Here is a 25804-nt window from a genome sequence, read left to right as displayed (position 1 = left end):
CAAACACCAGAAAGTGAAAGAAGCTTTTCAGGAAGAGATGTTGTATTGACAGGTTGAATTCCTTACTGTTTGAAATCACAACTTCAATAGCAATTAACTAAGCCATTTAGGATTCCAGAAATATGTTTAGCATCTTGTGGTTTGTCACTGTCATATATGTCCTTATTTCATCAGCATTATATTTTAATAACATCATTGGAGAAGCCCCCTGTAGTTAATTCAATGTAGAAATTTGGGGTTCAATTACACTGTGGGAAGCTACAAGTAAAAAAGTCTCCCTTCAAATGAAACGGGTAACATCTTTTAGTGTTGCAAGGGGCTTTCCAGCTTCCAAAGGCCAGATGGAGAATTTGCTCACTCTGGGAAGGTGAGGGTGAAACATCAGCAATATATTATTTTTCTGATGCTTTCTTTCAAACACCATACTGGGCCTTTTTTTAAGACACTTATCTCCTGGAGACTTTCTGCAGGAGAAAAGAGGCTGCGCAGGGGAAGAGCTGATCCTGTTCCATACCAATAGTCCTGAAAAACACCTATCATCTGCAGAGCAGCAGCCAAAATTATGGCTTGCTTTCTCATCAAAAGAAGCTTGCTGCAACAGATTTATGCAAGAGTAGTGAGGAAAAAGGTGGCTTTTTTCTGTTAGTACCACTGTCTGTTTTGTGTTTTACAATTTACAACGGTTGAGGGAGCACCCAGACATCAGATAATAGTTAAGCTGGGATTTTCCCACCTTTTTCCCCCTCTTCTAGGGGGATTGCTGATACTACATGGTATCTAAAACTGCCTGCCTTGATTTGTGGTAGTATTTGAGAAGTAGTAAAAGTAGTATACACACTGTGTCTGACTTTCCTCTCTTTACAGCAGTGTAAATCAAGAGCAATACTGCTGAAACTCAGAAACGCATCATTATAAAGCTGGAGTAAGAGCACTGTCAGGCTCTCTGATGGGATCCACAGAAACAAACTGCCTGCCACAACTGCCTAATGCAGCCACTGTGGCTATTCTCTTTGCTGGCCGTGCAGAGCAGGGGAGCCTGGCAGTGCACGATAGTAAAGCAAAGCACGTCACTCGCTGATCTCTCTTACTCACAGCTCTGCCTGACTTGCAGTGGCACATTACAGTCACACAGTTGAGTTGTACTGTCACCAGCCATCCTCATCAATTCACTATCTTTGATTTCTGATATGAATTCCGCATGCTTAATATTCTCCTAATGTGCTTGCTTTGAGATCATTTTCATCTGGATTATATTTTTAAAGACAAATTCCATGGAGCTATTTGGGCAGAATGAAGCAAAATAAACTTCCAATTTCCCCACCAGCTGTGGCTCTCGTTGAAGATAAATGACTTGGATTGCTCTTATAACAACTGGTTCTAATTTGACTTCAGATATAATTCCCTGCCCAGAGTGGGGCAAGAGCTGTTTGTCATCAGTTTAAGTATTTTTCTCTAAATTGTTAAACTGAGCATTTTGGAGTATCACAACCTAGCTGCAAGAAGGTATAAAAGGAAATCCGGTAATGGTGTCATGATCCTGTCTCGGTTCATTCATATACCAATGGTTTCTTCTGAATGCTGAAGACACCTCTCCTCAACAAGAAAATGGTCATGCCGTACATTATTGTTTCTCCGTTTTTTTTCCACATTGGATGGAGAAAGGTCATTTGTGAATGAAGTTTTTTGTTTACATTCTCCCTGCTGTTGAAATTGACTCACTAGTTTCATCTGAAATTTCCCTCCAGTTGTCTCCTGCTATGCTGAGATAAAAATCTAGTGAGTAAGAGTTTCTAAAAATGCAAAGGGCCTACAGCACGGGATTTAAAATGAAATAACTGAGGCAAATTTCATGGTTGGTGGCAGCTGGCCTTCCAATTGCAAAGAACAAAATGTGAAACTTTCATGAAAATGCAGGGTGCGAGGCATGTTGTCAGAGCCAAAGGAGTGAGGTTTGACCAGATAGATACCAGGGCAACTAAAAAGTGCTGATTGCCACAGCGAAGAAAAACCTACACATCTTTAAAGAATGGTATGCTTCCAAGCCCAATTCACACTTAAACGCCCAGCAACATGGTCATGCTGTGGTAGTTTGGCCTGCAGAAGCATGTTGTATAAACACTTCAAAGAAAAAGAGTCCTGAATGTACCCAGAAGAAGGCCACCTGGGGTTAGGTGTAGTCACAGGCTTTCGGCAACCCAAGGTGGTCAAAACCGTGTGAGAACCATGTGCTCTGCATCTAGAAGGGAATGCGGAGAGTAAGCTCAGACTTGGATAAACCCAAGCGAATTATGTGCTTTATATGCTCATACACATTTAGATGGATGGACGCAATTACCGCTAGAGGAAGCGCAGAGTACATGAAGTAACATGATTAGAAAATGCTGCATGGATAGCTAATAACGAAGATGTAAAACCTCGGGCCACAGGAGCGCTGAGGATGTCGCTCTGGCGGTATTTCATTTTTCTCTGTTAATTACATTACTTGTGCTGCTCTGCAAACATACCCAGAGAACAGGAATGTGATATGCTCCCAGGGATATTTCAGCCACTGTCACTGAAGCTACTTCTTAGGGTGACTAAGCAAGAGAAAATTTCAGAGAGGCAAAGTATGGAGGCAAATCCACTTCGTGGTGTTTTAATTAGAATAGGATTAGTGAAAATTACGTAGGAGAAGTGAAGGACAAACACAGTTCCTTTAACGATGTTCATTCTTGTAGAGTTAGGAAGGGTATTTTTGACTTAGCGCTTATTTTTGTGCTAAGACGTTCCAATATTTTCACTACATGTTTTTGCCTGCCAAGAGCGCAAACATTTAGCTTGAATTGTAGCATTTAGTTACAAAGGTAAACATTGTGTAATTGCACTTTTAGTCATTTTAATTGGTAATGCCATTATACAAAAATACTACTAAGACATATATATCTTTTATTTCATGGTCACATTTCACAGTTTAGTAGAAGATCCAATCTAAAATAGCTGCAAAATAATCCTTTGTACTGAAACCTGTATATGGGTATATTATATTTATATTATGGGTATATATATGTATATTTTACAAATATATGATATCTTGTCTCTGCCAAAGGCCAAGGGTCCATGGTGTTGGTGAACTGTGCTTTCTTTTGTCAGACTAGAATCTAAAACCATTTTTCAGTGTGCACTGTGTTTAGCCCCTATCACAGGCACATCCCTACTGCGTATTGAGTAGGAAGCACTGGATAAAACCTTTGGTCAATATGAAAAAAAAATTCACACATCAGCTACTGATCATTCAATGAAACCACACAGAAGAGCATTTTCTGCTATCGATCAGTAAAAATCCTGGCATTTAGAAGGCATTTTTAATCTGAGAACTTTACGTTGCTCTGCAGCAAGAATAAATTCAGACTACCCCTCAGAACTAGGTGTCATAATACTTGATTTACAGATGAGCAAAGCAAAATGCAGAGGAGCAAAATAATTGTTCAAGGTCAGGTAACAATTTTCTCTCAGAACCCAGAGAAACATCTAACCTTTTTACATTAGTGGAAAATAGGTGCAAAATGCGTCACCCCAGCAGGTTATTAGGTTTGTATCTGCTGTTGGCTTACTCTGCACAGATGTTAAGTGTGTCCGAAGTGACGATGTAAGACAGTAAAGAATCATGTTTCCAAGCGATTCTGTTACAGATTAGGAAATGATTCTGAATAAAAGGGAGACTCTGTTCAGAAGAAGGAAATAATGGGCCGCACGTGAGCTACACAGGGCCTCAAATTCAACAGCAAAAATTCTCAGTGCAGATGTCTCTCGGAACAGAGTCAGTTTCAAGGCGTGTGGACCTGTAAGGAACAGAGTATAAATAGGGAAATGGCAGGGTTTGTGCTTGCAACCCACTTCAGAGCAGAAACTGAATGTGCCAAGGGATGAAACATTGCTTGTTTAGACTTGTGAGGAGAAATAATGTGCATAGTAAAAATACTATAAGGATTTTTGGTTATTTTATGACCCTTACGTTTATTATAAATAAACGAAGAACTGCAGTGATTTACAGGATTTCTATTTCTGAGGTTTGCAGGAGGTTGAAGACTGTTCTTCAGGCAAATCAGATTACAAATTATATCTAAACCCTCATACGTTTAATAACATGCACAGTTAAAAAAAGATCCTCTTCTGTATACCGTGTGTTGTGTTCTGCTCTTTTAGCACTTCGGTACCTTAACATTTCAAGTCTGTGCTTTTGGACCTGTTCCACACTCGTGGTTTCTAAATCTTATGTCATCCTTCTTCCTGACAATTTTAATCTTGTATTTATTTATACAGCAAGAAGATATTTATGGTTTAACACTTTAATAACGCTGTAGTCAAATTTTATTAGTGCTTCTCTGTTCAATTTTATATGAGATAGGAGTGCAATGAAGAACGTATCATAGTGGGTTTTTAGGCTTATGAGCTTAATGTATTACGATACAACACAATGTATTATATAAAGTCCCTTTCTCAGAAAGGCAAATGAGAGCACCATAGATATGACAACATAAAGCAGCAATCAAACCAGCAATAACACTCTGTAATTGGAAAAACATTTTTTATAAAAATGTAATTGATAATGGTGGGCATTTACATGAGTTTGAAATGAAGAGCTTTAGGATTGCTCATCTTGTCTGTGCGTGTGTTATAGGGCTGGTAAGAACAGCAAATGCAAACAAAACACAACAAAACCTGTTTTCCTCCCCAGAATCTAATCCGACCCCTAAATCCTAAGTACGCGGGTTGGCTGTTAGGGTAGTGCGTGTGGCAGGATGTAAGAAACCATCGGTTCAGTTGGGCACCAGCGCTTGGAATGGATCTTTTGTCGACTTTTTGAGCATGGTGATGGTTTATATATATATATATTTAATTTATTTTTTATTTTTGAGCTGATAGTGGAAATGTTGGAAACCTCTCTTGCTCTCTTTGCTGCTAGCAGGCATGTAGACAACTTCCAGAGAACCAGGCAAGCGCTAGCTGGGAAATAAACCAACATAACACACACAGAGGAGCCCTCCTTTTGCTTCAGTTCCAAATAATAACGAGTTAATTAATCCAGCTGCAATTTCTCAGAAACCACACGCCGAGAGCGGCATCCCCAAGCACCAACGCGCTCCCAAAGGGCATCGAGGCACGGATACCGCCCACTGCCTGTTAGCACCCGTTGGTGCCCGTTAGAGCAGGCTGGTGCCCGTTAGCACCCGTTAGAGCTCGTTGGTGCCCATTAGCGCCCGTTACCGCCCGTTAGAGCCCGTTGGAGCCCGTTACCCTCAGCCCCCCCCCTCCCCTCCCTGCGCTGCCCTCAGCCGGCGGCGGGGGCGGGCGGGGCGGGGCGGCGGCGGCGCGCGCAGCACCCGGCATGCAGCGGGCGGCGGGCTCGCTCCAAGATGGCGGCGCCGCTGGAGGAGTACGAGAAGGAGGCGGGCTGCGTGCCCATCCTGCACCCCGAGGTCGGGCCGAGCGCGGCGCCGGGGCGAGGCCGCACGGGGCGGCGGGGCAGGGCAGGGCAGGGCACGGCGAAGCAGGGCAGGACGCGGCAGGGCACGGGGGCAGCGAGGCGAGGCGGGGCTGGCAGCGAGCGGGGCGGGAGGTGCCCCCGGGCGGTGCCCCGCCGCCCCCCCCCCCCCCCCCCCAGCCCCGGGAGGCGGGAGGAGGCCGCCTGCTGCCGGCCCCGGCGCTGTGGGGCGGCTGTGGGTCTGTCCGGCCGTGTGTCCGGCCTGCAGGGGGGAGTGGGGGCAGGCACGGCGAGGGGGGGGCTCGCTGTGTGCCTTCGCTGCTCCCCTGTGGGGCTGCGGGGGTGCCGGGGTGCGCAGCGCCCGCCTGGGGGGGAGGGGGGAGCGTGCGGCAGGCTCGGGGTGTGCTGGGCAGATGGCACGCGTTTTCCTTAAAACAGCGCCTTAAGGACACTCTGGGCTTTGCTGAGGACTGAGGAGGTGCTGTAGGCCGCTGTATGCGGCTGTGTGTCCTACCCGCTCCGAGCCGCGCTTTCCTACGGCTTTCAAATAGAGACACACGTTGTGGAGGTTAAGGAGCAAAGCGTGCACCCCGAATATGTCCTGGTTATTATTTTTAAGTTTACGCACAGACAGACGCTGCGTGTTTCTTCACAGTTACTGGTGAGGCACTCTCATTTCCAGTGTCTCATCTTCAGAAGTGACAGAAGTTTGCAGTAGGGACACAAACTGAAGGCTCTGCCTGAAAAGAAATATCCCAGGCTTGTGGAAGGTTTAGAGGGAAAGACAAAAACTGTAAAATGGAATAAAAAGCATCTGCACTCTCTTAGTCAACCATAGCATTTGATACACCGTGTGTTAGTATTCATTAGGTTAACTTTTGAGTAATTGCCACATAGCGGGTGAACGCGTCTCAGGTTAAACTGAGGAGTTTGGCTAGCTGGGTGACCTGGTAGAGTTCCTTACTTACTCAGCTTCGTGCACCAAAGGAATGTGTTTATGAAGGGTGAGGAAGGAAATTAATATAACGTTGTACCATAACACCAACCCAAATGTCTCAATTTGCAGTAAATACTGTGGCTCTTGAGGCTTTGTAGTTGGATTTACCTGGAAGTGTGGAGTATCTGACCAGTCAATACAGTCAGGTGCTCTCTGGCTGTATATAAGGGCAGTGTTTGCGTGGATCTTAGTGGGTGTTCCCTCAGTCCTTAAAATTCCTTTATGCAAATCAGCTTTCACAGAGAAGGATGTTTTCGGTGTTGGTGGCTGTGAAAAGAGTGTTTCTGGAGCATCTTTAAAAGCATGAGGATCCTGTCCCGTGGGGGGCTGTGCTGCCACAGACCCTGTGGTCAGTGGCTCTTCTGAAGGTCAGCAGCCTTCGTGCTCGGTGACTTCCACCTTTTAAGAAAATAGCACCATGTCCTTATGTAAGTGGTGACGTTGGAGCATATAATCGGTTCTTACGTTTGTACACACAGAAAAGTGATGCTTTTTATAGGGCTGTCATAATCTTTCCCAGTTTCCCATGTTTCGTGCTAGTGTTATCTCGGTGTCATGCATCTTTTTCGGATATCTTTCTGTGCTTTTTAAAATTAGTTTTGTTTCTGACTGTCTTTTTTGTTTGACTAATTTGAGCTACTTTCAAAGTTTAAGGGGCTTTTTGGGGGAGGGAGGTGGTTGTTTTTTATGTGGGCTCTCTGGCTTTGTATTTGACCATGAGGTATTTTTGATTGCTGTCAGTGTGGATGTCGGAGGAAAGATGGTCTTAGAAATTGTGAAATGTTACTTAACTACTAAGGCGCTGAAAGATTTATGTATTTGTTTATTTATGAAAGGCTTAGCATAAACAAGTGACCCAGGTAATTTTTGGTAAGAAGAGGTAAAAACTGTTCTGAAAATGTGAACACTTAAGGAAGCTGATTATGCGACTGCTTTTTATGGTGTGTTTTCTGTTTGTTTTTGTTTTTTGGACCAAGTTTGTGGGTCTTCTACCCACTTGAAAGTCAGCCTAATTTATTAATGGAAACTTGTTTCCGAGGGTATTCTTTCCTATCGAAGTTCAGTTTGGTAAACTACTGAGTAGATCCTGCTGCAGAGCATACAAACATCATCTTAGTCGTGAAGTGCAATAACCAAGCATATGATAAAGTTAGGGGGGAACTGTTAGGTCTCCGAAGCAGTGGCTGGAGGGAATTGTTCCTGAAAGCCTTGCAGGAGCGAACCTACTAGACTTCAGGCGCTTTTGTGAATGATTTGCAAGTAATTACAAAATTGCCGTTAATAAAACTTGCAGATGAGCAAGGTGGATAGGTATTAAACAATGAGGACAGAACAAGTGTACAAAACCATCTCGCACTCACATGAAGGTGTGCTAGTAAAGCAAAGTCCACCTTTATGCAGCCATATTCTAATGTGCTGAAGATAAGGAACACAGGCATGGGACTGTATCCAGAAATATATTGACTGGTGGGATATAAATATGAGCAGTTCTGCAGAAGCTCAGTATAATTCTGTGACTAAAAATGTGCAATATATTCCTTGATTATTTTTTTTAAAGGTGGTTTACTGATCAGGAGCAAGGAGATGATTTTTGGCTGAGCATGGGGTAATGCTAACAGTGAAGTGCTGCCTTGAAGTTTTGAGTCTTTAAAAGTGATTCTTGAACACTGGAAAGTGGGGAAGAGTTTAAAAAACGACTTTAATAATGCCTGATGGTGAAAGGCTTGGAGAAAAATGTTCACATTGTTAGAAATAGTGAGAAGTGGCTTTTGGCAGCTCTGTTTCTGGGATGCAGCGCTTTATTTAGGATATACTTGACGAGATCCAGTGGCTGGAGAGTGAAGCCAGATGGGACCGAGCTGAAAGGCACAAGTGGTAAACAGCGAGGGCGACTAACAAAGGAAGAAGGGAAAGGAGGCATTATCCAAGCCCTGATGCTTTCAGCTGAGTTTGGGTGCCTTTTGGGAGGCTAAATGCAAACTTTTGAACTGGGCACGCATAGGGTGCAGGTGGCATTGGCTGCCCTGCAGTGTGGTAGCGCTCCTGCAGGAGCCGGGGTGCACACGTGGAGCACCACCTTCCTTCAGTTCAGAAGATCTAAACAGTTCTTCTGATGCCTTCTTGATGGTTCGGTGGTCAAAGGAGTTGTGGGGGGATATTTAGGAAACAGACTTTGTTTTTATCCTTCCTTCTTCTTGTTTGCAAAATATTCCTTGTGTGTGAGCTGATACTGCCTGACTTGCCGAAGGTATTTCAGCTGGTGAGGGCTGTGCTTCTCCTGACCTGAGGAGCACTCTTCCTGGAGAGGGAGCTTTGCTTTGTTAGACCCATGGAGTGTGTTCTCCAGTGCTATGAGGCTGTGTTGGGTGGGTTTGAGAGAGGTGGAAGTGACTGGTAATTAGGAAAGTCTTGGCTGTAGGAGTGTTTTTTTTTTTGTTTGTTTGTTTTTTTTTTTTTTTGCTTACTCTGGTCAGAAAAATCTTTTTAGACTCCAGAAGTGACTCTGGAGCTTGGTCAGGGTCTCTCCAGAAACTAAGCTTACATTTGTGATCTCATTCAGTTGTTATTTATTGCTTTATTTGAAAAAGGAGGATGGAACCGTGACGTCTCAGAGAAGTTAGCATGTTTGATGTTGGAAGTTGAATCTTGTTCCATGTGTCATGCTTAGCTTCATAGGCTGTGAGGCCAGAGGGGAAAGCAAGTCTAAATTTAATCTGCCTTCTAATGCAGGCATGGAGGTTTTTTTTTGTTTGTTTGTTTGTTTTTGGTATGAAATAATTCTTTTTATAGCCAGGATACTACTTCTACAGTAAAAAAGAAAATCTTGCAGTAACAGATACTACTGTATGGCTGGGCGAGTTGCCCTGAAACTTAATTATTCTGTTAAAGACTTAAACCTACCTCTAAAACGAATTTAATTTGTTTCAGATCATTAGATCTTGAGAGATATCTATCCAAATAAATACATACAGATCTGTAATGTGCAGATGATTATCAGATCCCTACACTAGAGCTATGGTCTGCAGTCATACTGAATCTTTTGAGTCTCGTTATGACATGTTTTTTGTATTCTTTGCATGTTTTCATGGCATTATTCTGAGAGCAATATAGTAGCAGGCTCGAGAACAAGCTGCAACTTTACTGCTGCAAGTGGCCATGTGTGACTACTACTAAAGCAGCTGGGAGGATGAAGAACCTCACACTGCAGGAGAAGATCAGGTTTGGGACCTCTAAGGAAACTGGAGGTGCACAGGTCCATGGGACCTGTTGAGATGCATCTGTGGGTCCTGAGGGGATGGGCGGATGTAGTTGCTCAGCCACTGTACATCGTATGTGAGAGTCAGGGTGGTCTGGTGAAGTTCCCACTGACTGGAAGAGGGCAAACATAACCCCCATTTTAAAAAGGGACTAAAGGGAGACTTGGGGAACAGTAGGCCAGTCTCACCTCTGTGCCCAGCAAGATCCTGGAGCAGATCCTCCTGGAAACTATGCCAAGGCACATGGAAAATAAGGAGGTGACTGGTGGCAGCCAGCATGGCTTCACTAAGGGCAGATCCTGCCTGACAAATCTGGTGGCCTGCCAAAATGGTGTTAGAGCATTGGTGGATAGGGGAAGAGCAACTGACATCATCTGTCTGGACTTGTACAGAGCATTTGGTGCTGTCCTTCATTGTATCGTTACCTCTAGATTGGAGAGCCATGGGTCTGATGGATGGGCCACTCGCTGGGTAAGGAAGTGGCTGAGTCGCCCAGCTCTTTAGGAGTTGTGGTCAATGGCTCAGCGTCCAGGTGGAGGCCAGTACTGAGTGGTGCTCCTCTGGGGTCAGTACTGGGACCAGCACTGTTTGTTGGTGACATGGGCAGTGGGATCAAGTGCACCCCCAGCAGGTTTGCCGATGCCACCCAGCTGTGTGGTGCGGTCCCCACGCAGGAGGGCAGGGATGGCATCCAGAGGGACCTGGGCAGGCTGAGAGGTGGGGCTGTGGGAACCTCGTGAGGTTCAACGAGGCCAAGTGCAAGGTCCTGCAGCTGGGGGGTGTCAATCGCAAGCACAAACACAGGCTGGGTGGGGAATGGATTGAGAGCAGCCCTGAGGAGAAGGCCCTGGGGGTATTGGTTGATGAGAAGCTTGACATGAGCCAGCAATGTGAGTTTGCAGCCCAGAAAGCCAACCGTGTCCTGGGCTGCACCAAAAGCAGCATGGGCAGCAGGGTGAGGGAGGGGGCTTTCCCCCTGCTCTGCTCTCCTGAGACCCCACATGGAGCCTGTGTTCAGCTCTGGGGCCCCCAGCACGAGAAGGACATGGACGTATTGGAGAGGGTCCAGAGGAGGGCCACAAGGATGCTCAGAGGGCTGGAGCAGCTCTCCTATGGGGGCAGGCTGAGGGAGCTGGGGCTATTCAGCCTGGAGAAAACAAGGCGCTGGGGAGACCTCATTGCAGCCTTCCTGTACGTAGAAGAGGCCTGCAGGAAAGCTGGAGAGGGGGCTTTTTGTCAGGGAGTGTAGTGATAGCACAAGGGGTAGCGGCTTTCAAGTTAAAAAAGGTAGATGTATATTATATAGAGAGGAAGAAATTATTCGTTATGAGGGTGGTGAGGCCCTGGCACAGGCTGCCCAGAGAAGCTGTGGCTGCCCCATCCCTGGAGGTGTTCAAGGCCGGGCTGGATGGGGCTTTGGGCAACCTGGTCTGGTGGGTAATGTAGGGGGTTTGAAACTAGATGATACTTCAGGGCCCCTTCTAACCCAGCCCATTCTCTGATACCTGTCACTTTTCTTACTCTCTATTCTCCATATGCACAGTTCTTTGTAGTGGTCTTATTGGAAACTGCATCACATTGGAAGCACGTGCCCAGTTGATTGTCTATCTCTAAGTCTCTTTAATGCTTTCTGGCATTAAAGCTAGTTTCCTGGCTGGGTCCTCATTTTATACGTGACCTTACCTTTGTTGGTATTTAAAAAACCTTATCGTGGCTGGTCCCGAGCTCCCCAAGAGATACAGTCTGCATTGTATCAGAAATAACTGTCACCGTTTTTTTGCTCGCCATGAAAACTTGCCTCTACGTGGTGTTTGTTCCTAGGTTGTAGAGCAACATGAAACAGGATGGGGTCAAAATATAAGCTCTATGGGATGCTTAGTGCTCTTGCAGTATTGCTATATAGACACTGCGCTGCAGCTTTAGAATAGGAGCTATTGAAGAGGCTTCTTTTGGCCAGCATGGATAATGACAGTACGTGTAAGTCACCAAACCAATCATAAGAATAATGCTTGTCTCGTTTGTAATACATGCAAGATAGACCACATTAACTTTCTTAATGTTCTGATATCTTAATTAAAATATCAGACAATGCTGAATGGTACACTTAGGGCATTAACTCTGTACTACTTCCTTATGAGCTGAAAGTGCTGAATTTGTTTTCCTGGGAAGCCGTGATATCTAGCATCACTAATTTTTGCTTTTTCTCAATAACCATTTAGAATAGCAACCCATGTTGTCTTTCGTGCAGACCACTGGAGTTTCCTCAGGCTCAGATGGAAAACAGAGTTCACATCTTTGGGGTGACACGGCTGGCCTTAACATCCTGTACTTTAAAGGAGTTTGAGAGTACCTGTGATGTTAGAAAGCATTTGTATTGTGGCAGCGAGATGTGATTCCAATTTCCCATTTTTTCACTCAGCTGTTTTTGTTTTGAATTTATTGAACAGTTGCAGATGTTGTGGTTTTGTTTTTATTATTGGCAATTCAATTGTTCTTACGTACGACAACTTTTGCCTGTCTGGCATTTTTGGGTATTGGTATCCTGTTTGCCCTTCTAGGGCCAGGGCTCTGCTTTCTCCTTCTGCTTGCCTTTCAGTTTTACATATTTTTCTGACTTGTTGCATTCATTGCCAGTGCTTCTCTTGCAGTTTCTACAAATGTTTTTTCTTTTTTTTTCCCAATTGTTTCCAGTCCCCTTGTAAACCATGCACTTTTTCATCATTGCAGGCTTTTCCTTAATAGCATCATTGTGGCTTCTCAGGAATCCGGTAAAACAAACTGTAAATAGTTGAAGCATATTTTTTTTCTTCTACATGTTTTCTTCTGAAAATGCAACAGTAACTGATCTTAACTTTCTGAAGCATCTGTGATAAATGTCATCTTTGACCTAAGCTTGTGTTGACTCAGTCTATGTGTGGTAAGCACACTTTTCATTTCTCTCAGATCTCACAGAAGTTTTCTCCTTCAACAGCATTTATTTCACTGTGTACCGTTGTGCTCAGAAAATCAACGGGGCATTAAACTTATGGAATAGGGTACTGGTGACTTGTCAGAAGTTTAGTTTAAGGGAATAAAGAGGACAATGTTTAAAAAAGTTTGCTAGTTGCTTTAAAAACTGGGTAATATTGTCATCGATGCTGATGTGTAGGTGAGTGCAGCCTTGGGATTTTACAGTTCAGCGTTCACACTGTCCGGTGCTGCTTTCCAGAGGCAGTGTGAGGTATGGGTTTGATTTCAGAGCATCCCTGCAGTTGGGAGAAGCGCTGGAGCCTGTTGCAGGGGTGCTGTTGGAAGCAGCAGGAGCGTCCTCTGAAGTCAGAGGAAGCTGAGTGGAGCCCTCAGGCTGCCATGCCCAGCTGATGTAACACAAGCTGCAGTTCCTCTTGTGCAACTTTGTGATTCCTTCCTAGGATTTTAGGATGCCCTGAGGTCATAGAAGTGTTTCCTTGCTCCTCCCTGCAAGGGAGGAGGTACCAAAAGCAGAGGGTGGTGGGAATGCTGTGCTCAGAGCTCCTCCAGGCAAGTCTGAAGGAAGACGGAGGTGACTTGGGAAGGTGGGAGCATGGTGTAAAGGGGAAGGGGACATCAGTGTGCTTTGAAAGCACTGAGGAACCCAGATGTTGTCCCTTACCCTTCCTTGGGCCAGTGCTTGCAGCCTGTGGCCAGGAGGTGACTTGGGAAAGCTGTGAGAGCTTCTAGGAGAGGCAGCAGGGAAGGGGTGGCTGGGACCACGAGTGTGCACCCCCTTCTGATGGTAGGTGGCCATGAAACCTACTTTTAAGCAGTTCCAGATGTGCTCATCTGCTGCTGACACTCATCTCATCGCAGAATAGAGCATTAATCCCATACACACACACAAAAAAAAAAGTGAAAAACTTCCTGTGAGTTCACTAGACCTGCTCGTTGTAGGGTCAAATGTGCATGAAGGGAGATGGAGGATGGGGTGCCACGACCGGCCGGAGAGGTCAGGAGTCGCAGAGCAGAGGTGGATGAAGCTGCCTCATGTTGTGCTTTGCTGTGCATTGCTGCAAGTTGCATTAATGTTAGTTTTTTTTTTTTTTTTTTTTTTTTTTCCTCTAGTATGTGCTAAGGAGGAAAGAAAGGGTTCATGGCTTGGCAGACTGCTGGTTCTGTGATGCGCACTTGCCAGTTCTGTAATCCTTGATTGATTATTTTCCTACTGTTCCACAGAGATGAGTTAGTTGCAAACTCACAAAACAGCGTAATTTAGATTTGAAGTGTTTTTTTTAAAAAAACAAAAAAACAACAAAAAAAAAACTATGTGATATTAGCAGAGTTTAAAACTGCATGAAGAATCTTCTCCTTTGCAAATTTTCTGAATATCCTTTTCTGGGATTTTTTTTTTCTTCCAAGTAATTGAGTATCAGGATTCAGCTATATACGTGCTTATGTGCATTTGGTGGAAAAATAGCAAAATTCGTAATTGGTTTTAATATTTCTTATGATGGCTGATTACTAATGTGAGGTCTCTAAGGGATTTTTTGATGTTAAATGAGAGGTCTGCAAGCTCTCATACTCTGAGACCTGGACCTGTTTAAATCACTTGGAGAACAGTTGTTTCTGTTAAAATACTCGGATTTGGGATGCCCGTGCAATGCAGAGCTTGTAAAAGAAAACAGAAAAAAGATGTAGGTACATATTGATACAAGTTGCTAAATTAAACCCAAGTTCTATGGACTTCCCTTGCTAGGAGGAGAAAAAATAATTGTGGAAGAAACAAAATCTCTTAGAAGAAGTGAGAAGAATTTCAACTAGAAAAATGTCAGTGCGCTTTGACTTGTGAACATCTGTAGTTATTACAATCTCGAAAGCAATTACAGGGTTGAGATGTGGTATGAAAAGGTTTCTGTGGACTATACAATTATTTTTGTTTTCTAATTTTTTTCTTATTGGTGTGTGCTTGTGAGAATCTTCAGGTAGCTTCAATCAAGTCCTATAAGTGCATAAATATAGCAGGGGTCCAGAAAGCAGCCTCAAAGCACTCAAGTTCCTGAGGTGAGGGTTTCAGCGTGCTTACACAGTGCGTGGCCTGGCCTGACAAAACTTTGGTACCAGCATTTCTGGTTATTATCTGTACTGAAAAAAAAAATGTTACTACCATCACTTAGAAAATGCTCGTTTTGAATGGAGGATGTAGTCCATTTAATATTTTCTAGTGCTCAGCAGGTGTGTTTTGCCTGTTTTGCTTTTTGTTCATGCTCCTAGGGGATAAATGGGATTTTTTTCTCTGTGTAGCAGCCTTCTCTCCAGCACGCTTCTGCTGCTGGGTTTCACTTTTGAAAGTACGGTTTCATGCTGAATACTTTATTGTAGAGTTTTCTGCTGCTAAATGACAAAGATGACAATTTTCTGTTACTTTAAATTATTTTAATAATTTCATTTGAAATCTGCTCATCTGAAAAGGAACTGAGGAGGTAGGTAAGGAAGGGTACAGGCACAAAATACCATAGAGTATAGTACTTTAAATCTGGGTATAATATAATAAAGCACTTTAACTCCCACTTCTCAGTCCGTAGTAGTTTACCTGCCTACCTAAAGTAGGAGATAGCTGCTGATGGATGGATGATACTTTTGTATTTATAAATCTCAAACTTGTATTTACTGTTTCTGAGAACTCAAAGCCTTTTGCATGGAAATCTATGTGATTAGGTACGTTGTAAACCTTTTAAGCTTTTTATTGTAAGCTTTTAAATATTTTAGCCATTACAAATGCTAGTAAATGCATCTGTCTTAACGCCTGCTGGTTATAATACATGTGCAAATAGAAGGCCTCCTGAAAACCCTAGTTGTGAAGCTGGTATTGACTAAACTATGACACTCTTCAGTCCAGAAGCATCTCTAAGTACATGACTAGGAAGTGGTCAGTTGCTGTTGGACGCTTGCTTTGGACAAACAGGACTGAGCTGCTGCCAGCTGTTAAATCACTTTAATTCGCAAGATCTCTGGCATCTGCATGCAGCAGATGGGTGGAAGGCTCTGGCTGAGCATCTCTGACTACTCGTTATGTAAAAATGTAAGTCTGCAGCGGAGTGTGCAGGGTTACTCGTGTTACGTGATGGCTGTCGCTTGTAGGTGGAACTCTGCCTCAGCAAAAGATCTGCTTCGTCATCTTTGGGACGAAGCCTTGCTCCATTGATCTCGCTTCTTTTTTTTAAAAAAAAAAAGCGTTCTCATTTTCAGTTGTAACCTGCTTTCAAAAGAAAATCAAGAAGTTGTTTTAGGTGCCTTTTTTTTTTTTTTTTTCATTGTGTGTTAATTCCTTAATTAGCTTCTCCAGGGATTTTCATAAATTATCTTACTTTCGATGGGCGTGTGAAGGATCTATGCAAACAGGAGGGAAACCATGAAACAGACCTACCAAGATGCTGTCAAATGTGAAAAGTGATGGAAAGCAGTGACAGAATTGGCATTGGATGGAAGATTTTTTTTTTTTGTCAAGTCATACTCATTTTGTGTAAGTTAATGCTGTACTAGAGGGAGGGGAGAATCCCAGCATAAACTGTGTATGTCTAAATAAAATAAGTCTATGAATGTGTATTTACAAGCCAAACACCAAACTTTTTTTTATATTTTTTTAGTGTTTTATGTGACCAGTTAGGATTCAAATGGAGGTGGCATTGCACATCTTTTCCATGGACAATGCCATCTGGTTTAGATGTGTGTTTTCCAGTATGTGTTACCTGAACTGAAGGTCTATTTGCATCATCCCAAATCGGCACTCTCATGCTCATGGTTGTCTCCTGAAGCAGAAGAACCTACACAGCCCTGCAGATTTTCTTTTCATCTAGGTTCCTCATGTGGATATAAGAAAGAGCAGACTGCTCCCATTTGACAACAGCTGGCAGTTAGGTTAGCTCTTTCTGATATCACCTGAAGCTTTACTGCTGTTTCTGGAGAAGAAAAAGCTATTCTGACGTGATCTTGCCTAAAATTAAACCATGGTAACTTTAGTCTCTGTTTCTGTGGCTGTGCTGCAGTTAGGTGAAGGGATAGGGACAAGGAAGTATCATCAATTTTAGAGAATGTTAACGTTATAGATGTGAACATAGAAACATGATCTTTTTTAGGAAAGTTATTGTTTTGCTTTTAGTTTGTGAGCGCTTCTTTAATTAACATTAGTTAACGAGTGGCTGGTATATACACTAATGGGGGCCTGTAAGTGTAATATGCAAATAAGTACAAATAAATTCATCTTCATAGCTTCTTGTGCTTCTTTAAAAGTGGGAGGAAAATTGCAAAAGCTTATTAAAAGCAATGCGCTCCACCAAATGAAGAACAGAGAAATTGAATGTAGAAATGTGGGGGAAGGAATTCTTTCATTCTTTTAACCCACAGTAGTGTGTTAAACTTAACACACACATGAGGATTGTTTCATTATTTAGCTACCCCGAAATAGTACGCATAGTTGCAGTCACTTCTGATTTTATCAAGATTCTTTGTATTGCAGCCAGATACTGAAATAGTGTAGTTGTCAGTAAAGATACATATGTGCCACACTGCCTAAATGTTTTGCTTTTCCCGTTTTCATTAAGAAACGCAGGAAATAGTGTGTGATATTTTGTAAAAGGTAAGGCTTTTATTTGTACATTTTTATCTTACTTAATATTACTGTTTTAAGTGTCTTTTAATGAACTTGGTCACCATTCAGGATTTGACAATCATGGTATCTCCTCCTTTGCAGCAACATTGCATAATGTTAAAGGAGAAGCAGTTCTAGCCATCTGGTAATGCCTACCAGAGCCATATGTAGCAGCTGTAAGCAGCAGTATTTTCCTCCCTTCCTTATGTCCAAGCAGGCATATTGACCTATTCATATCCTTCTGCTATGAGAGTTACGAAATTGCTATCACAGAATAATTTCATCTTGGCCATCTTATTCTTTCATGCAAAACTTCCTTATTTTTTTCTATGAATACAGTTTTCAGAATTATCTTTAAACTTATTTTATGTTTGGCTTCTTTGATTGGAAAAGATTAAGATTTGAGTACTGAGGGTAAATCAGCATAACTTGCAAATTTGGTTGTGAAGAGAACTGCTTGGGAATGCCAGTATTGTTTGTGCTTGGCAGTCATATTCTCCTCCCCTTCATCCCCCGCATTTCTTTCTTTCTCTTTTAGGTTTATTTTTCATCTTTTGCTCCATTTTCTGTTTCCCCAGTTTATTGGTCCCATTTTCCCGAGGAGGTTCCCTTTTCTCTTGCACTGTGTTTTCTTCTTTCCAAAATACATTTTTCAGCCTTCTCTACGTAGTTTTTTCCCTACCCTTCATTACTTCTGTGTCTGTGCAAGCAGCCTGCACAATTTGTGCCTAATGAGCAATGACAAACTAGCCACAGATGCATGTGAGTGATTAGGGCAGTGTCAGAGGATAGTCACCGAAGTGGAAGCTCATCTAGAATAAGTAGTAATGAGGGGACCAAGTTTAATTATAAATAAATAAAACTCTGTTTCTCGTGCAGCCTTCCCAGCCAGCCAGCTCTACCTGTTCCTAGAAGCAGCAGCATTTTCTTCATCCTGCCAGCCTGGAGTCCTTCACTATTTAAGAACTTGAGCGTGTAACTCCATGATTGCTTGGTCAAATTGGCAACCAGCAGCTGCTAAGGTCTTGCTACCTTGTTTTCCCTCTGCCAGTGGCTGCAGAGCTTGTCTTTTTGTGGCAGAAACAGATTCAAGTTGCAGCCCTAGTAGAAGAATCAGGCAAGAGCAGAAAAATTTCTTCTCTTTCTTCCAAGACCTGAGCTGGCTGACTGCAGCTGCAGCTCTCAGTACCGAGCTGGCTGAGCCGTGCAGGGGAAGCAGGTAGCCAAGAGCAATGGGGGAAGGTGGGCAGAGAGATGACCTTTCTCTTTTAGCAATGGTCAGCTCTTCATTTGGCTCAAGTCACCCTTGGAAACGGCTCCTTGAAGCAGGATGAAGTAAGTAGAGATTTGGTGTTTGCAACCTGCTCATTTTAAATTGGTGAAATCGAGCTTTGTCTCTTCTATTCAGCTTTCCTGGCAGCCAGGCAGGGAAGAGTGGGGAGATGGAAAAACCATTGACCATAGAGATCAGAGTATCAACATAAATGATTCCAGTTAGGTTTTCATCTTTGAATTGGCTGTTAGTGGTTTTTAACAGTCAGTCATTGTTATAAAATTAAATTTTGCTGAAATAAATCCTTTTCATCATAAAGGGAAAAATATTTTAACACTTTAGGAGTATTCTTGAAGCCATTTGTGAACATGGTATGTGTTGTAGGCTCAGTCTGATCTGTTGTTTCTTTGCTACCTGTCTGTTGCCTATCCAGAAATAAAAATAAAAGGAAAACCATAACAATTGCAAGGACTTCAACTATTTTCCTAAAACTTGTGAGAGGACACGAGTTTAGAGGAGCTTCATTCTTTGCTATTTCAAGTGAGAACTTGAAAATGACGGTAAAAGTGATGCTAAGGTCTATGAAATGCATGTTGTAAAAAGTGAATTATTTTTCACTTTTTAATGCTTTGTCCTGTTCTGTTAATAACGGTGGGTAAATATTTCAGATCAGAATAGGATTTTTGAACGGAGCTTTTTCTTCCATCTGACAAGTAGAGGGAAGTAATCTGTGTTTTTGTGTGTTTTAATCTTCTGTTAAACTCCAAAAATAGCTGTTGTCTGAATGTCATGACTTAGGGCTTCTTTTATCTTAGCTGCTGGTGCAGACCGACTAACGTTGGACAAACTCAGTCCTGTAATCGGCCCTCCCAGGGACAAGCAGGATGTTTGCTGTGTAAAAAAGGAGGTTACTTAAACATTTTGCAAATTCAACAATGTACTGGTTGCTCAAGATGTCTTCATCCTTTTCAATCCTGTGTTTTTCCCCATGTTATATTAGTGTTACTCAGACTTGAGAGGCCACATCTGAAAAAAGCCTTTTATGCATGGGGTTATTTTTCCCTGACATTAGACCTAGAAATGGACTGGAAGTGAAATACTCAGTGTAGATTACAAAGTGGTAAACTTGCAGTGAAGATTGTCTTCTTGTCAGGCCTGTTTATTTTGAAGGATTAATGTAAGTGTTCATGCTAAGTCCTCTTACTGTATCTCTTGAATGAAAATACATGGCTAATGTCTAGGCTGTATCTGAAGGATTTGCAGTTACCATGCATATTGTGAAGGAAAGGTGCTCAGTGGCATCAAATTCTTACCTCTTTATAGAGAGATGCAAAAGTTTGCTTGTATTCTAACCAGTGTCTTTTACAGGGCTTTTAACAGGTGAATATATCCAAGCACGTAGGGGCTTATGAGGAGTTCTGGTGTCAATACAGTTTTTATTTACGTGACTGAGTTGAAACCTTGCATGTTTATGCTTATCTGTTTCCTTCTGAGTGTTGGGCTGTTCCAGCGCTGAGTGTTGCAAATTCTATGTACAGTTGCAGTCCTTGAGAAAGAGGAGTTACTGTAATCGTGCTTGAAGAGCTTGTCTACTTTCAGTAGATTTGCAATAAGGTATGGAAATGAAATGAAGACATTGTAAATTTTTTTTTCTTTCTAAATAAGTACAGAGATGTGGCAGACTTTGACTGCTGGCTAGGTAGTAACTGCAGGTTTTGCCTCTTCTCATTCAAGAAACAGACCTATCAGAAATCATTTATTTACAAGTGTCTGTATTACAAATTATAGTTTTCAATTAGAGAACACAAAAAAGGGCATCATCTGAACTTCCTTACGGGTCTTGGGAAGGTGCTGTTGGGTTTCAGTGCTGTGCATTGAATAACTAAGGAGAGCTTTGCACTTTGGTTTGAAGTGATGGTATTAATAGGACTAAATATGTATTGGTCATAAAGTTGTACTGGTTTGGCTGAAGTTATTTGATATCTGAATCTGAAGTTGTTTGAAAAACTATATTAGTAAATGAATCTGAAGTTATTTGAAACCCATCCATTTACACATAGCTGTTGTTAAACCAGAGGCAGCTAGCAATGGAGTTGTGTTGGCTAGATAGCAGTGCGTGGCAAGCCATGAAATGTGAGGAGGTGAACTGCATTAAATACAACAGCTTCTAGTTTCCTGAGAGGTCAGCGTTTGGTCCAGTGAGTGGGATTCTTTAGCAGAGACTCATACAAACCAGATTGACCTCTGAAATGAGTAAGGCTGACAGTGACTGCAACATAAAAAGCTGAAGGTTCAGGGGAAGTGCTTCCTGGCTGCATTGGGTAAACTTCCAGGTAACCCCCTGAGCATCTGTCTGGTGTGCATTCGCTTGAGGTGGGTCTTGCAGTGATCCCAGCAGTACAGAAGGAGATCAAAATTTGCACATTTAAAAACGTAGGAATGCTGTCATTACTCTCAAGTGCTTAGTAAAAGTAAGAGGTAAGCTGGAGGGGCTGATGAATATCACCTCTCACTTTTTTTTTTCTTAATTTATATCGTTAATAATTAATTTTCAAGCTTCTGTTGTATTCCCATAAACCCTTTAGTGAAAGCATTAGTATCATAGGGCTGTGGTTTCATGGTCACTTTAGGCTGACATAAATACGCATCGCTTCTAAGCGGGCAGCTCTCCTGGCTTGCTAGCGTGGGCCCAAGGGAACAGGAGCCTGGTTTGTGTGCTTAAAGTGCTCGGGAAAATGCAGCTTAAGAGGGATAGTGTTCCCTAGTAAATTAACATCTGCCTGAAAATAAGTTTCTGTTTGCTTTTAATAGCTGTGAGATAACAAGGCAGATCTCCCCTCCCTCCCCCTCTTCAGCAGCTGCGGCAGGCCAAGAAACACCCTACGCGAATGTCTCCTCGTCGGGGTACTCCAGGACACCAGATTGCCTTTGTTCTGGCCTCTGCTTGGTGGATTTTTCCCTTTAGCATCCCAGGGAATTTCCAATTTGAAAAATCCTGCTGTGATTGTGGAGTGTAATAACAGGTGAACAGGCTGTATGAAGTCTGGTTTTTCTAATTTGAGGGAAAGCAGCATGGCACAAAACCAAGGAATTTATTAAGCTATTCTATTTTGCTTTGTTTTCATTGTCATGTCATCTGGCACTTTTTTCAGCATCTTTACTCCAGATAGTAACTAGTAGCTGAGGTGGAGGTGGTTTGGTTCAGCTGTTGCCGCCTTCAAACCCAAAATGAAGCTGTGTTTCGGGATAGTAAGAGAATAGGTTGCAGCGTGTGATTTGGATGACAGCAGATGCCCTGTTGCAATTTTAGGTTTCCTCCTGTAGAGATGGCAACAAAGAAGCCTTCCTGCTGGGCTGGCAATGCGTAATTGGTTAATCCAGTTAGGTTGTCAGGCTTAGAAAAACAGTGAAACGTTGGAGCACCACAGAAAACATCGTGGTCATGAAAAGATGTGCTTGGATCATTTGGGTACTGCGTGAAACTGGGAAAAAAAATCATTCATTTTAAGAAAAGTCAGCATAAAAATGAAATTTTTGCAAGTTATGCATATGGGTAATTTGTTCTGAAAATGGTGCTGAAGAAATGACGGTGTTGCATTGCTTTCCTCCTGACTGGACTGAGAAGGTTCCCAAAAGGCCAAGGATGGTTCAGAAGTGTTACCTGCACCTCCTTTATTTTTTTCTGAATGGCTTTGTAGGAATTTGTATTTTGTGGAATAAAGGAACATCTTGAAATAAGAAGTGAGCATTCAATGAATTATCTGCAGTCTCTTGACATACTCTAATGTCATTGAGTAAGACTGCTCTCTTTTAACACATGCCTTTCCATACGGAGATGCCGCAGCTATGTCTGCGTGCATAAGTGCAGCACAATATGGTTGGAAATGGAGACAGACTTGTTTTGTAGAGTTAGGCGTGTATGAGTAGCTAAATCTTGGGGTTCGGTGCTCTGTTCCCTGATTGTCTTAGCTGTGGTGGGTGGCTCAGGCTGTATGTCGTGGGGATTGGCTGGGTGTTAGCCAAAGACGGGTGAGGCTGGGGGTGAGCGAGAAGAAAGCGAGCATTTTTTTCTTTTTTACTGTTTTATCCCATAAAGCACAAAATAAAGTTTGCGTTGTTTACCTAAACATGTGTTACAATCAGGAAAAAGGATAGGTGTGTCCAACGTTCATGGACATCTTGTTTGTATGCCACATTCTGTCTTTATTCTGGGCCCAAATCCTAGCTTGATTTGGAGGAACTACTTTTTTATGTTAAGAACTTGGCAGTGCAAATAGATTTTAACATTCAGTCATTGCTTTTGACTGAATTTATCCTTTTGCATTTGTTTCTGAAGATTTTGCTTGCAGTATTACTATGTTGTAAAGTTCTTGGTAAAAACAAGCAAAACAAAAAATCCAAAAAACTTGAATCTCTCAAAAGGCTTCTTATGTGTACAAAATTTCTGTAGTCAATATTAACTTAGTACAATGCAGTGCTATAAAATGTACCGAATGCATTAAAATCCTCCTTTTACTTTTTTTTTCTGATTGCGTTGTATGTAACAGAAACATTCAGCTTAAGTTATTCAGTGCTGATACACAGGCAATCAGCTACACAGTATTTGTGACAAATGGAAAATGGTAGAGAAAACACCAAATACATTCCATTTCAACTTGCTGAGTTGATTTATCTGAGTTTCTACGTGCATGCAGCTTTTAAAGAAAAACGGTGCGTTGCCGCCCGAGTGATCCGTCAGTGCAGTGTTTTAATGTAAATTCCACCAAGGGGAACATTAAGGGTAGTAGCAATGCTGTTCATCAAAGTAATTAAGTAAATAGGAACTGTATCTGATGACGAATGTGTCATGCTGATGCTTTGTACTTTTGTGCTGAGGAGCTCTGACAAAGTATTAAATTCTGGTTTTTAAATTTTGTGCCAAAAAAGAGACGCACTGATTAAATGTATAGATCACCTCTGAAGCTGAGACTTGAGTTGAAGAATCAATAAAGTGTTAGTAGGTTCCAGCCACCGGTATTAACCATTCCCAAGTATTTATTTTACAGACTCTGTGATTTGAAGCATAAAATTTGTAGTAGGGGTGAGATTTTCTCAAATTGTGGCCAGTAGCTTTTTTTCTTTTTTTTTTTTTTTTTAAGCTATGTTTCTGTATGTATTGCATTTATTTAAAATAAATTCTGTTTCCCTTTGTTGACATTCTTAAAAACTTCCTCAGGAAAGGATTTGCCAGAGCCCTGCTGCTATGGGTAGCATGATCTCTAAGGTGTTTTAAGTCTATTCTCAGGAATACAGTGGCCTATTTTGCAAAAAGTACCAATATGGCCAGTCAGCTGGTCACCCTCAGATTTAAGTAGCTTTATAGTGCTTTGAACTGGGTCCTTATATTATTTTTCTTATAGATTTTTATTTTTTCTGAGAAACTTCAGTAATGCTCATTTTGGTGTTCTAATAACAAGTTTTGTCTCTTTTAGGAAATAAAGCCTCAAAGCCATTACAACCATGGATATAGTGAATCTCTTGGACGGAAAAGCCACATTGATGATTACAGCACTTGGGACATTGTCAAAGCCACACAGTAAGTTTATTTTTGAGTGTCAAATAGCAAAATATATATATAGCAAAATGCAAATATATAGCAAAATATATTTTATATGTATAATATATATATATATATATCAAAATGTATTTTTTTAATATAAAGAAAGTTGAAGGCTAACTGTATTTGTAGATACAATAACACAAGATTTTAGAAGTGAGCTCTACAGTTTAAGATCATTTTATGAGCAATGTGAGAAACGTGTAGGAAGCATTGTGATAAGTTGTAAATATAGGTGGTTGCTGGGCAGATTGTTGGAAGAGAAAGTACAGTTTTCCTCCAGCGTGTACTGGTGTTTATTTTCTGTAAGTGATGGTTAAGAGGTAAGTGGGCAGCATATTGATGAGCAAATGTGAGGATTTCCTTGATTTCTTGGCATCATTTATGGGTTAGAAAGACTGCATCTGTATGTAGCTTTCTCCATCGTCTCTAATTCTGCAGTGTCAGTGCTGCTATGGAACTGACTTTATTGCTGAGAAAAGAATTGTAGGAGTAAACTGTAAAGAAAACTCAGTTAATAATTGCTTTTTCAATACAGATTAATTGTATAGAAGACAAATCTGTGTAGTCCTGTAATACATACTGACTCACAAGACTTTCAGAAGAATTGTCATAGAACTACTTTTCAGCTTTCTGTTGTTCACTGTTCAGAAACCACCACCATCACCTTGACCTGTGGTTTTCAGTAAGCTGAGATGATACAATTTCATTTTTAAAAACTATTGTTAGTTTGAAATCCTACTCTATTGCCAAGCTACTTACCTTTCTTTAAAAAAGGAAAAAACGACTTTTAGTTTCTTTCCTAAAAGTCATCTCCTTCAACTGAAGGCACCTTTGCAGCTCAGTATTTGACATAGGCCACATGTAGGTTTAGGAAGTACGTACCTTCCCTCACCTTTTGAGTTCTTAGGGATTTAACTTCCTGATGTAGATGTTGATGGACCCTGCAATTGTTGCTCTATCGGGTTTAATAGTAACACTACAACCTATAATCTTATCAGGGGATTCTTAGAAATTAAAGCACTGGTATAACATTGAACTGGCTGCTTCTTAAGGGCATGAAACTATGACAGCGGAAGCGATGATTTTGCAAATTACCTGCTTTCATTTTTGTATGCTTGAAGCCCTGAAACACATTTGTCTCAGATAAATGTCTCTGTCATTATCCCTCAGATTTAGGTTGATCTGTGCTTTCAGCTGAGGTGCTTTAATTCTTTTCTGGTCTCCTCTGACAATTAATAGGGCTGTGAGTTATCTGTTACGTTCCTCCACAGTCTTTGTGTTATGCAGTTGGTGAGAAGTCCTCTCCTCTGTAAGAGGACTGCTGTTTCCTATCACAGCCCAAATGCTTAATAGCTCAGGGAAAGATGACTCAGCATGGGTATACGATCAAGTTATGCTAGTGGTATTCCTTGGGACCTCCCAGACTAGAGGGATACCTCACCTTTATTTTAAGTATTTACTAAGTTTTGAAGATCGTGTTATATAAAACATCAGGCCTTAAGGGAGGGAAACAAAGTATTATAAGGCTTGTAGTAAAATAAAGCTGCTAATATATTAATTCAGCTAATATATTAATTCGGCCTAATTTAAGAAAAATTTAAGAAAAATGGTCTCCAC

The 25804-nt window shown here is 41.9% G+C and overlaps 1 protein-coding gene across 3 annotated transcripts in view; it reads left to right on the top strand.

Annotated features, from left to right (window-relative positions):
• The first annotated feature begins 5304 nt into the window (after nucleotides 1–5304).
• Nucleotides 5305–25804, top strand: part of ZDHHC17 (zinc finger DHHC-type palmitoyltransferase 17) — a 73551-nt gene continuing 53051 nt past the window's right edge. For all 3 annotated transcript variants that reach the window (XR_011091913.1, XM_068669131.1, XM_068669130.1), the window contains exons 1-2: nucleotides 5305–5456; nucleotides 24060–24163. Coding sequence is in view for 2 of the 3 variants with exons in the window: in XM_068669131.1 (XP_068525232.1) it covers nucleotides 5394–5456; nucleotides 24060–24163 (167 nt within the window). In the remaining variant the exon portion in view is untranslated. The remainder of the gene's footprint in view (nucleotides 5457–24059; nucleotides 24164–25804) is intronic.

This window comes from Anas acuta, chromosome 1 (assembly GCF_963932015.1).
Source record: "Anas acuta chromosome 1, bAnaAcu1.1, whole genome shotgun sequence".
NCBI lineage: Eukaryota > Metazoa > Chordata > Aves > Anseriformes > Anatidae > Anas > Anas acuta.
This window is presented reverse-complemented; position numbering and strand designations above follow the sequence as displayed.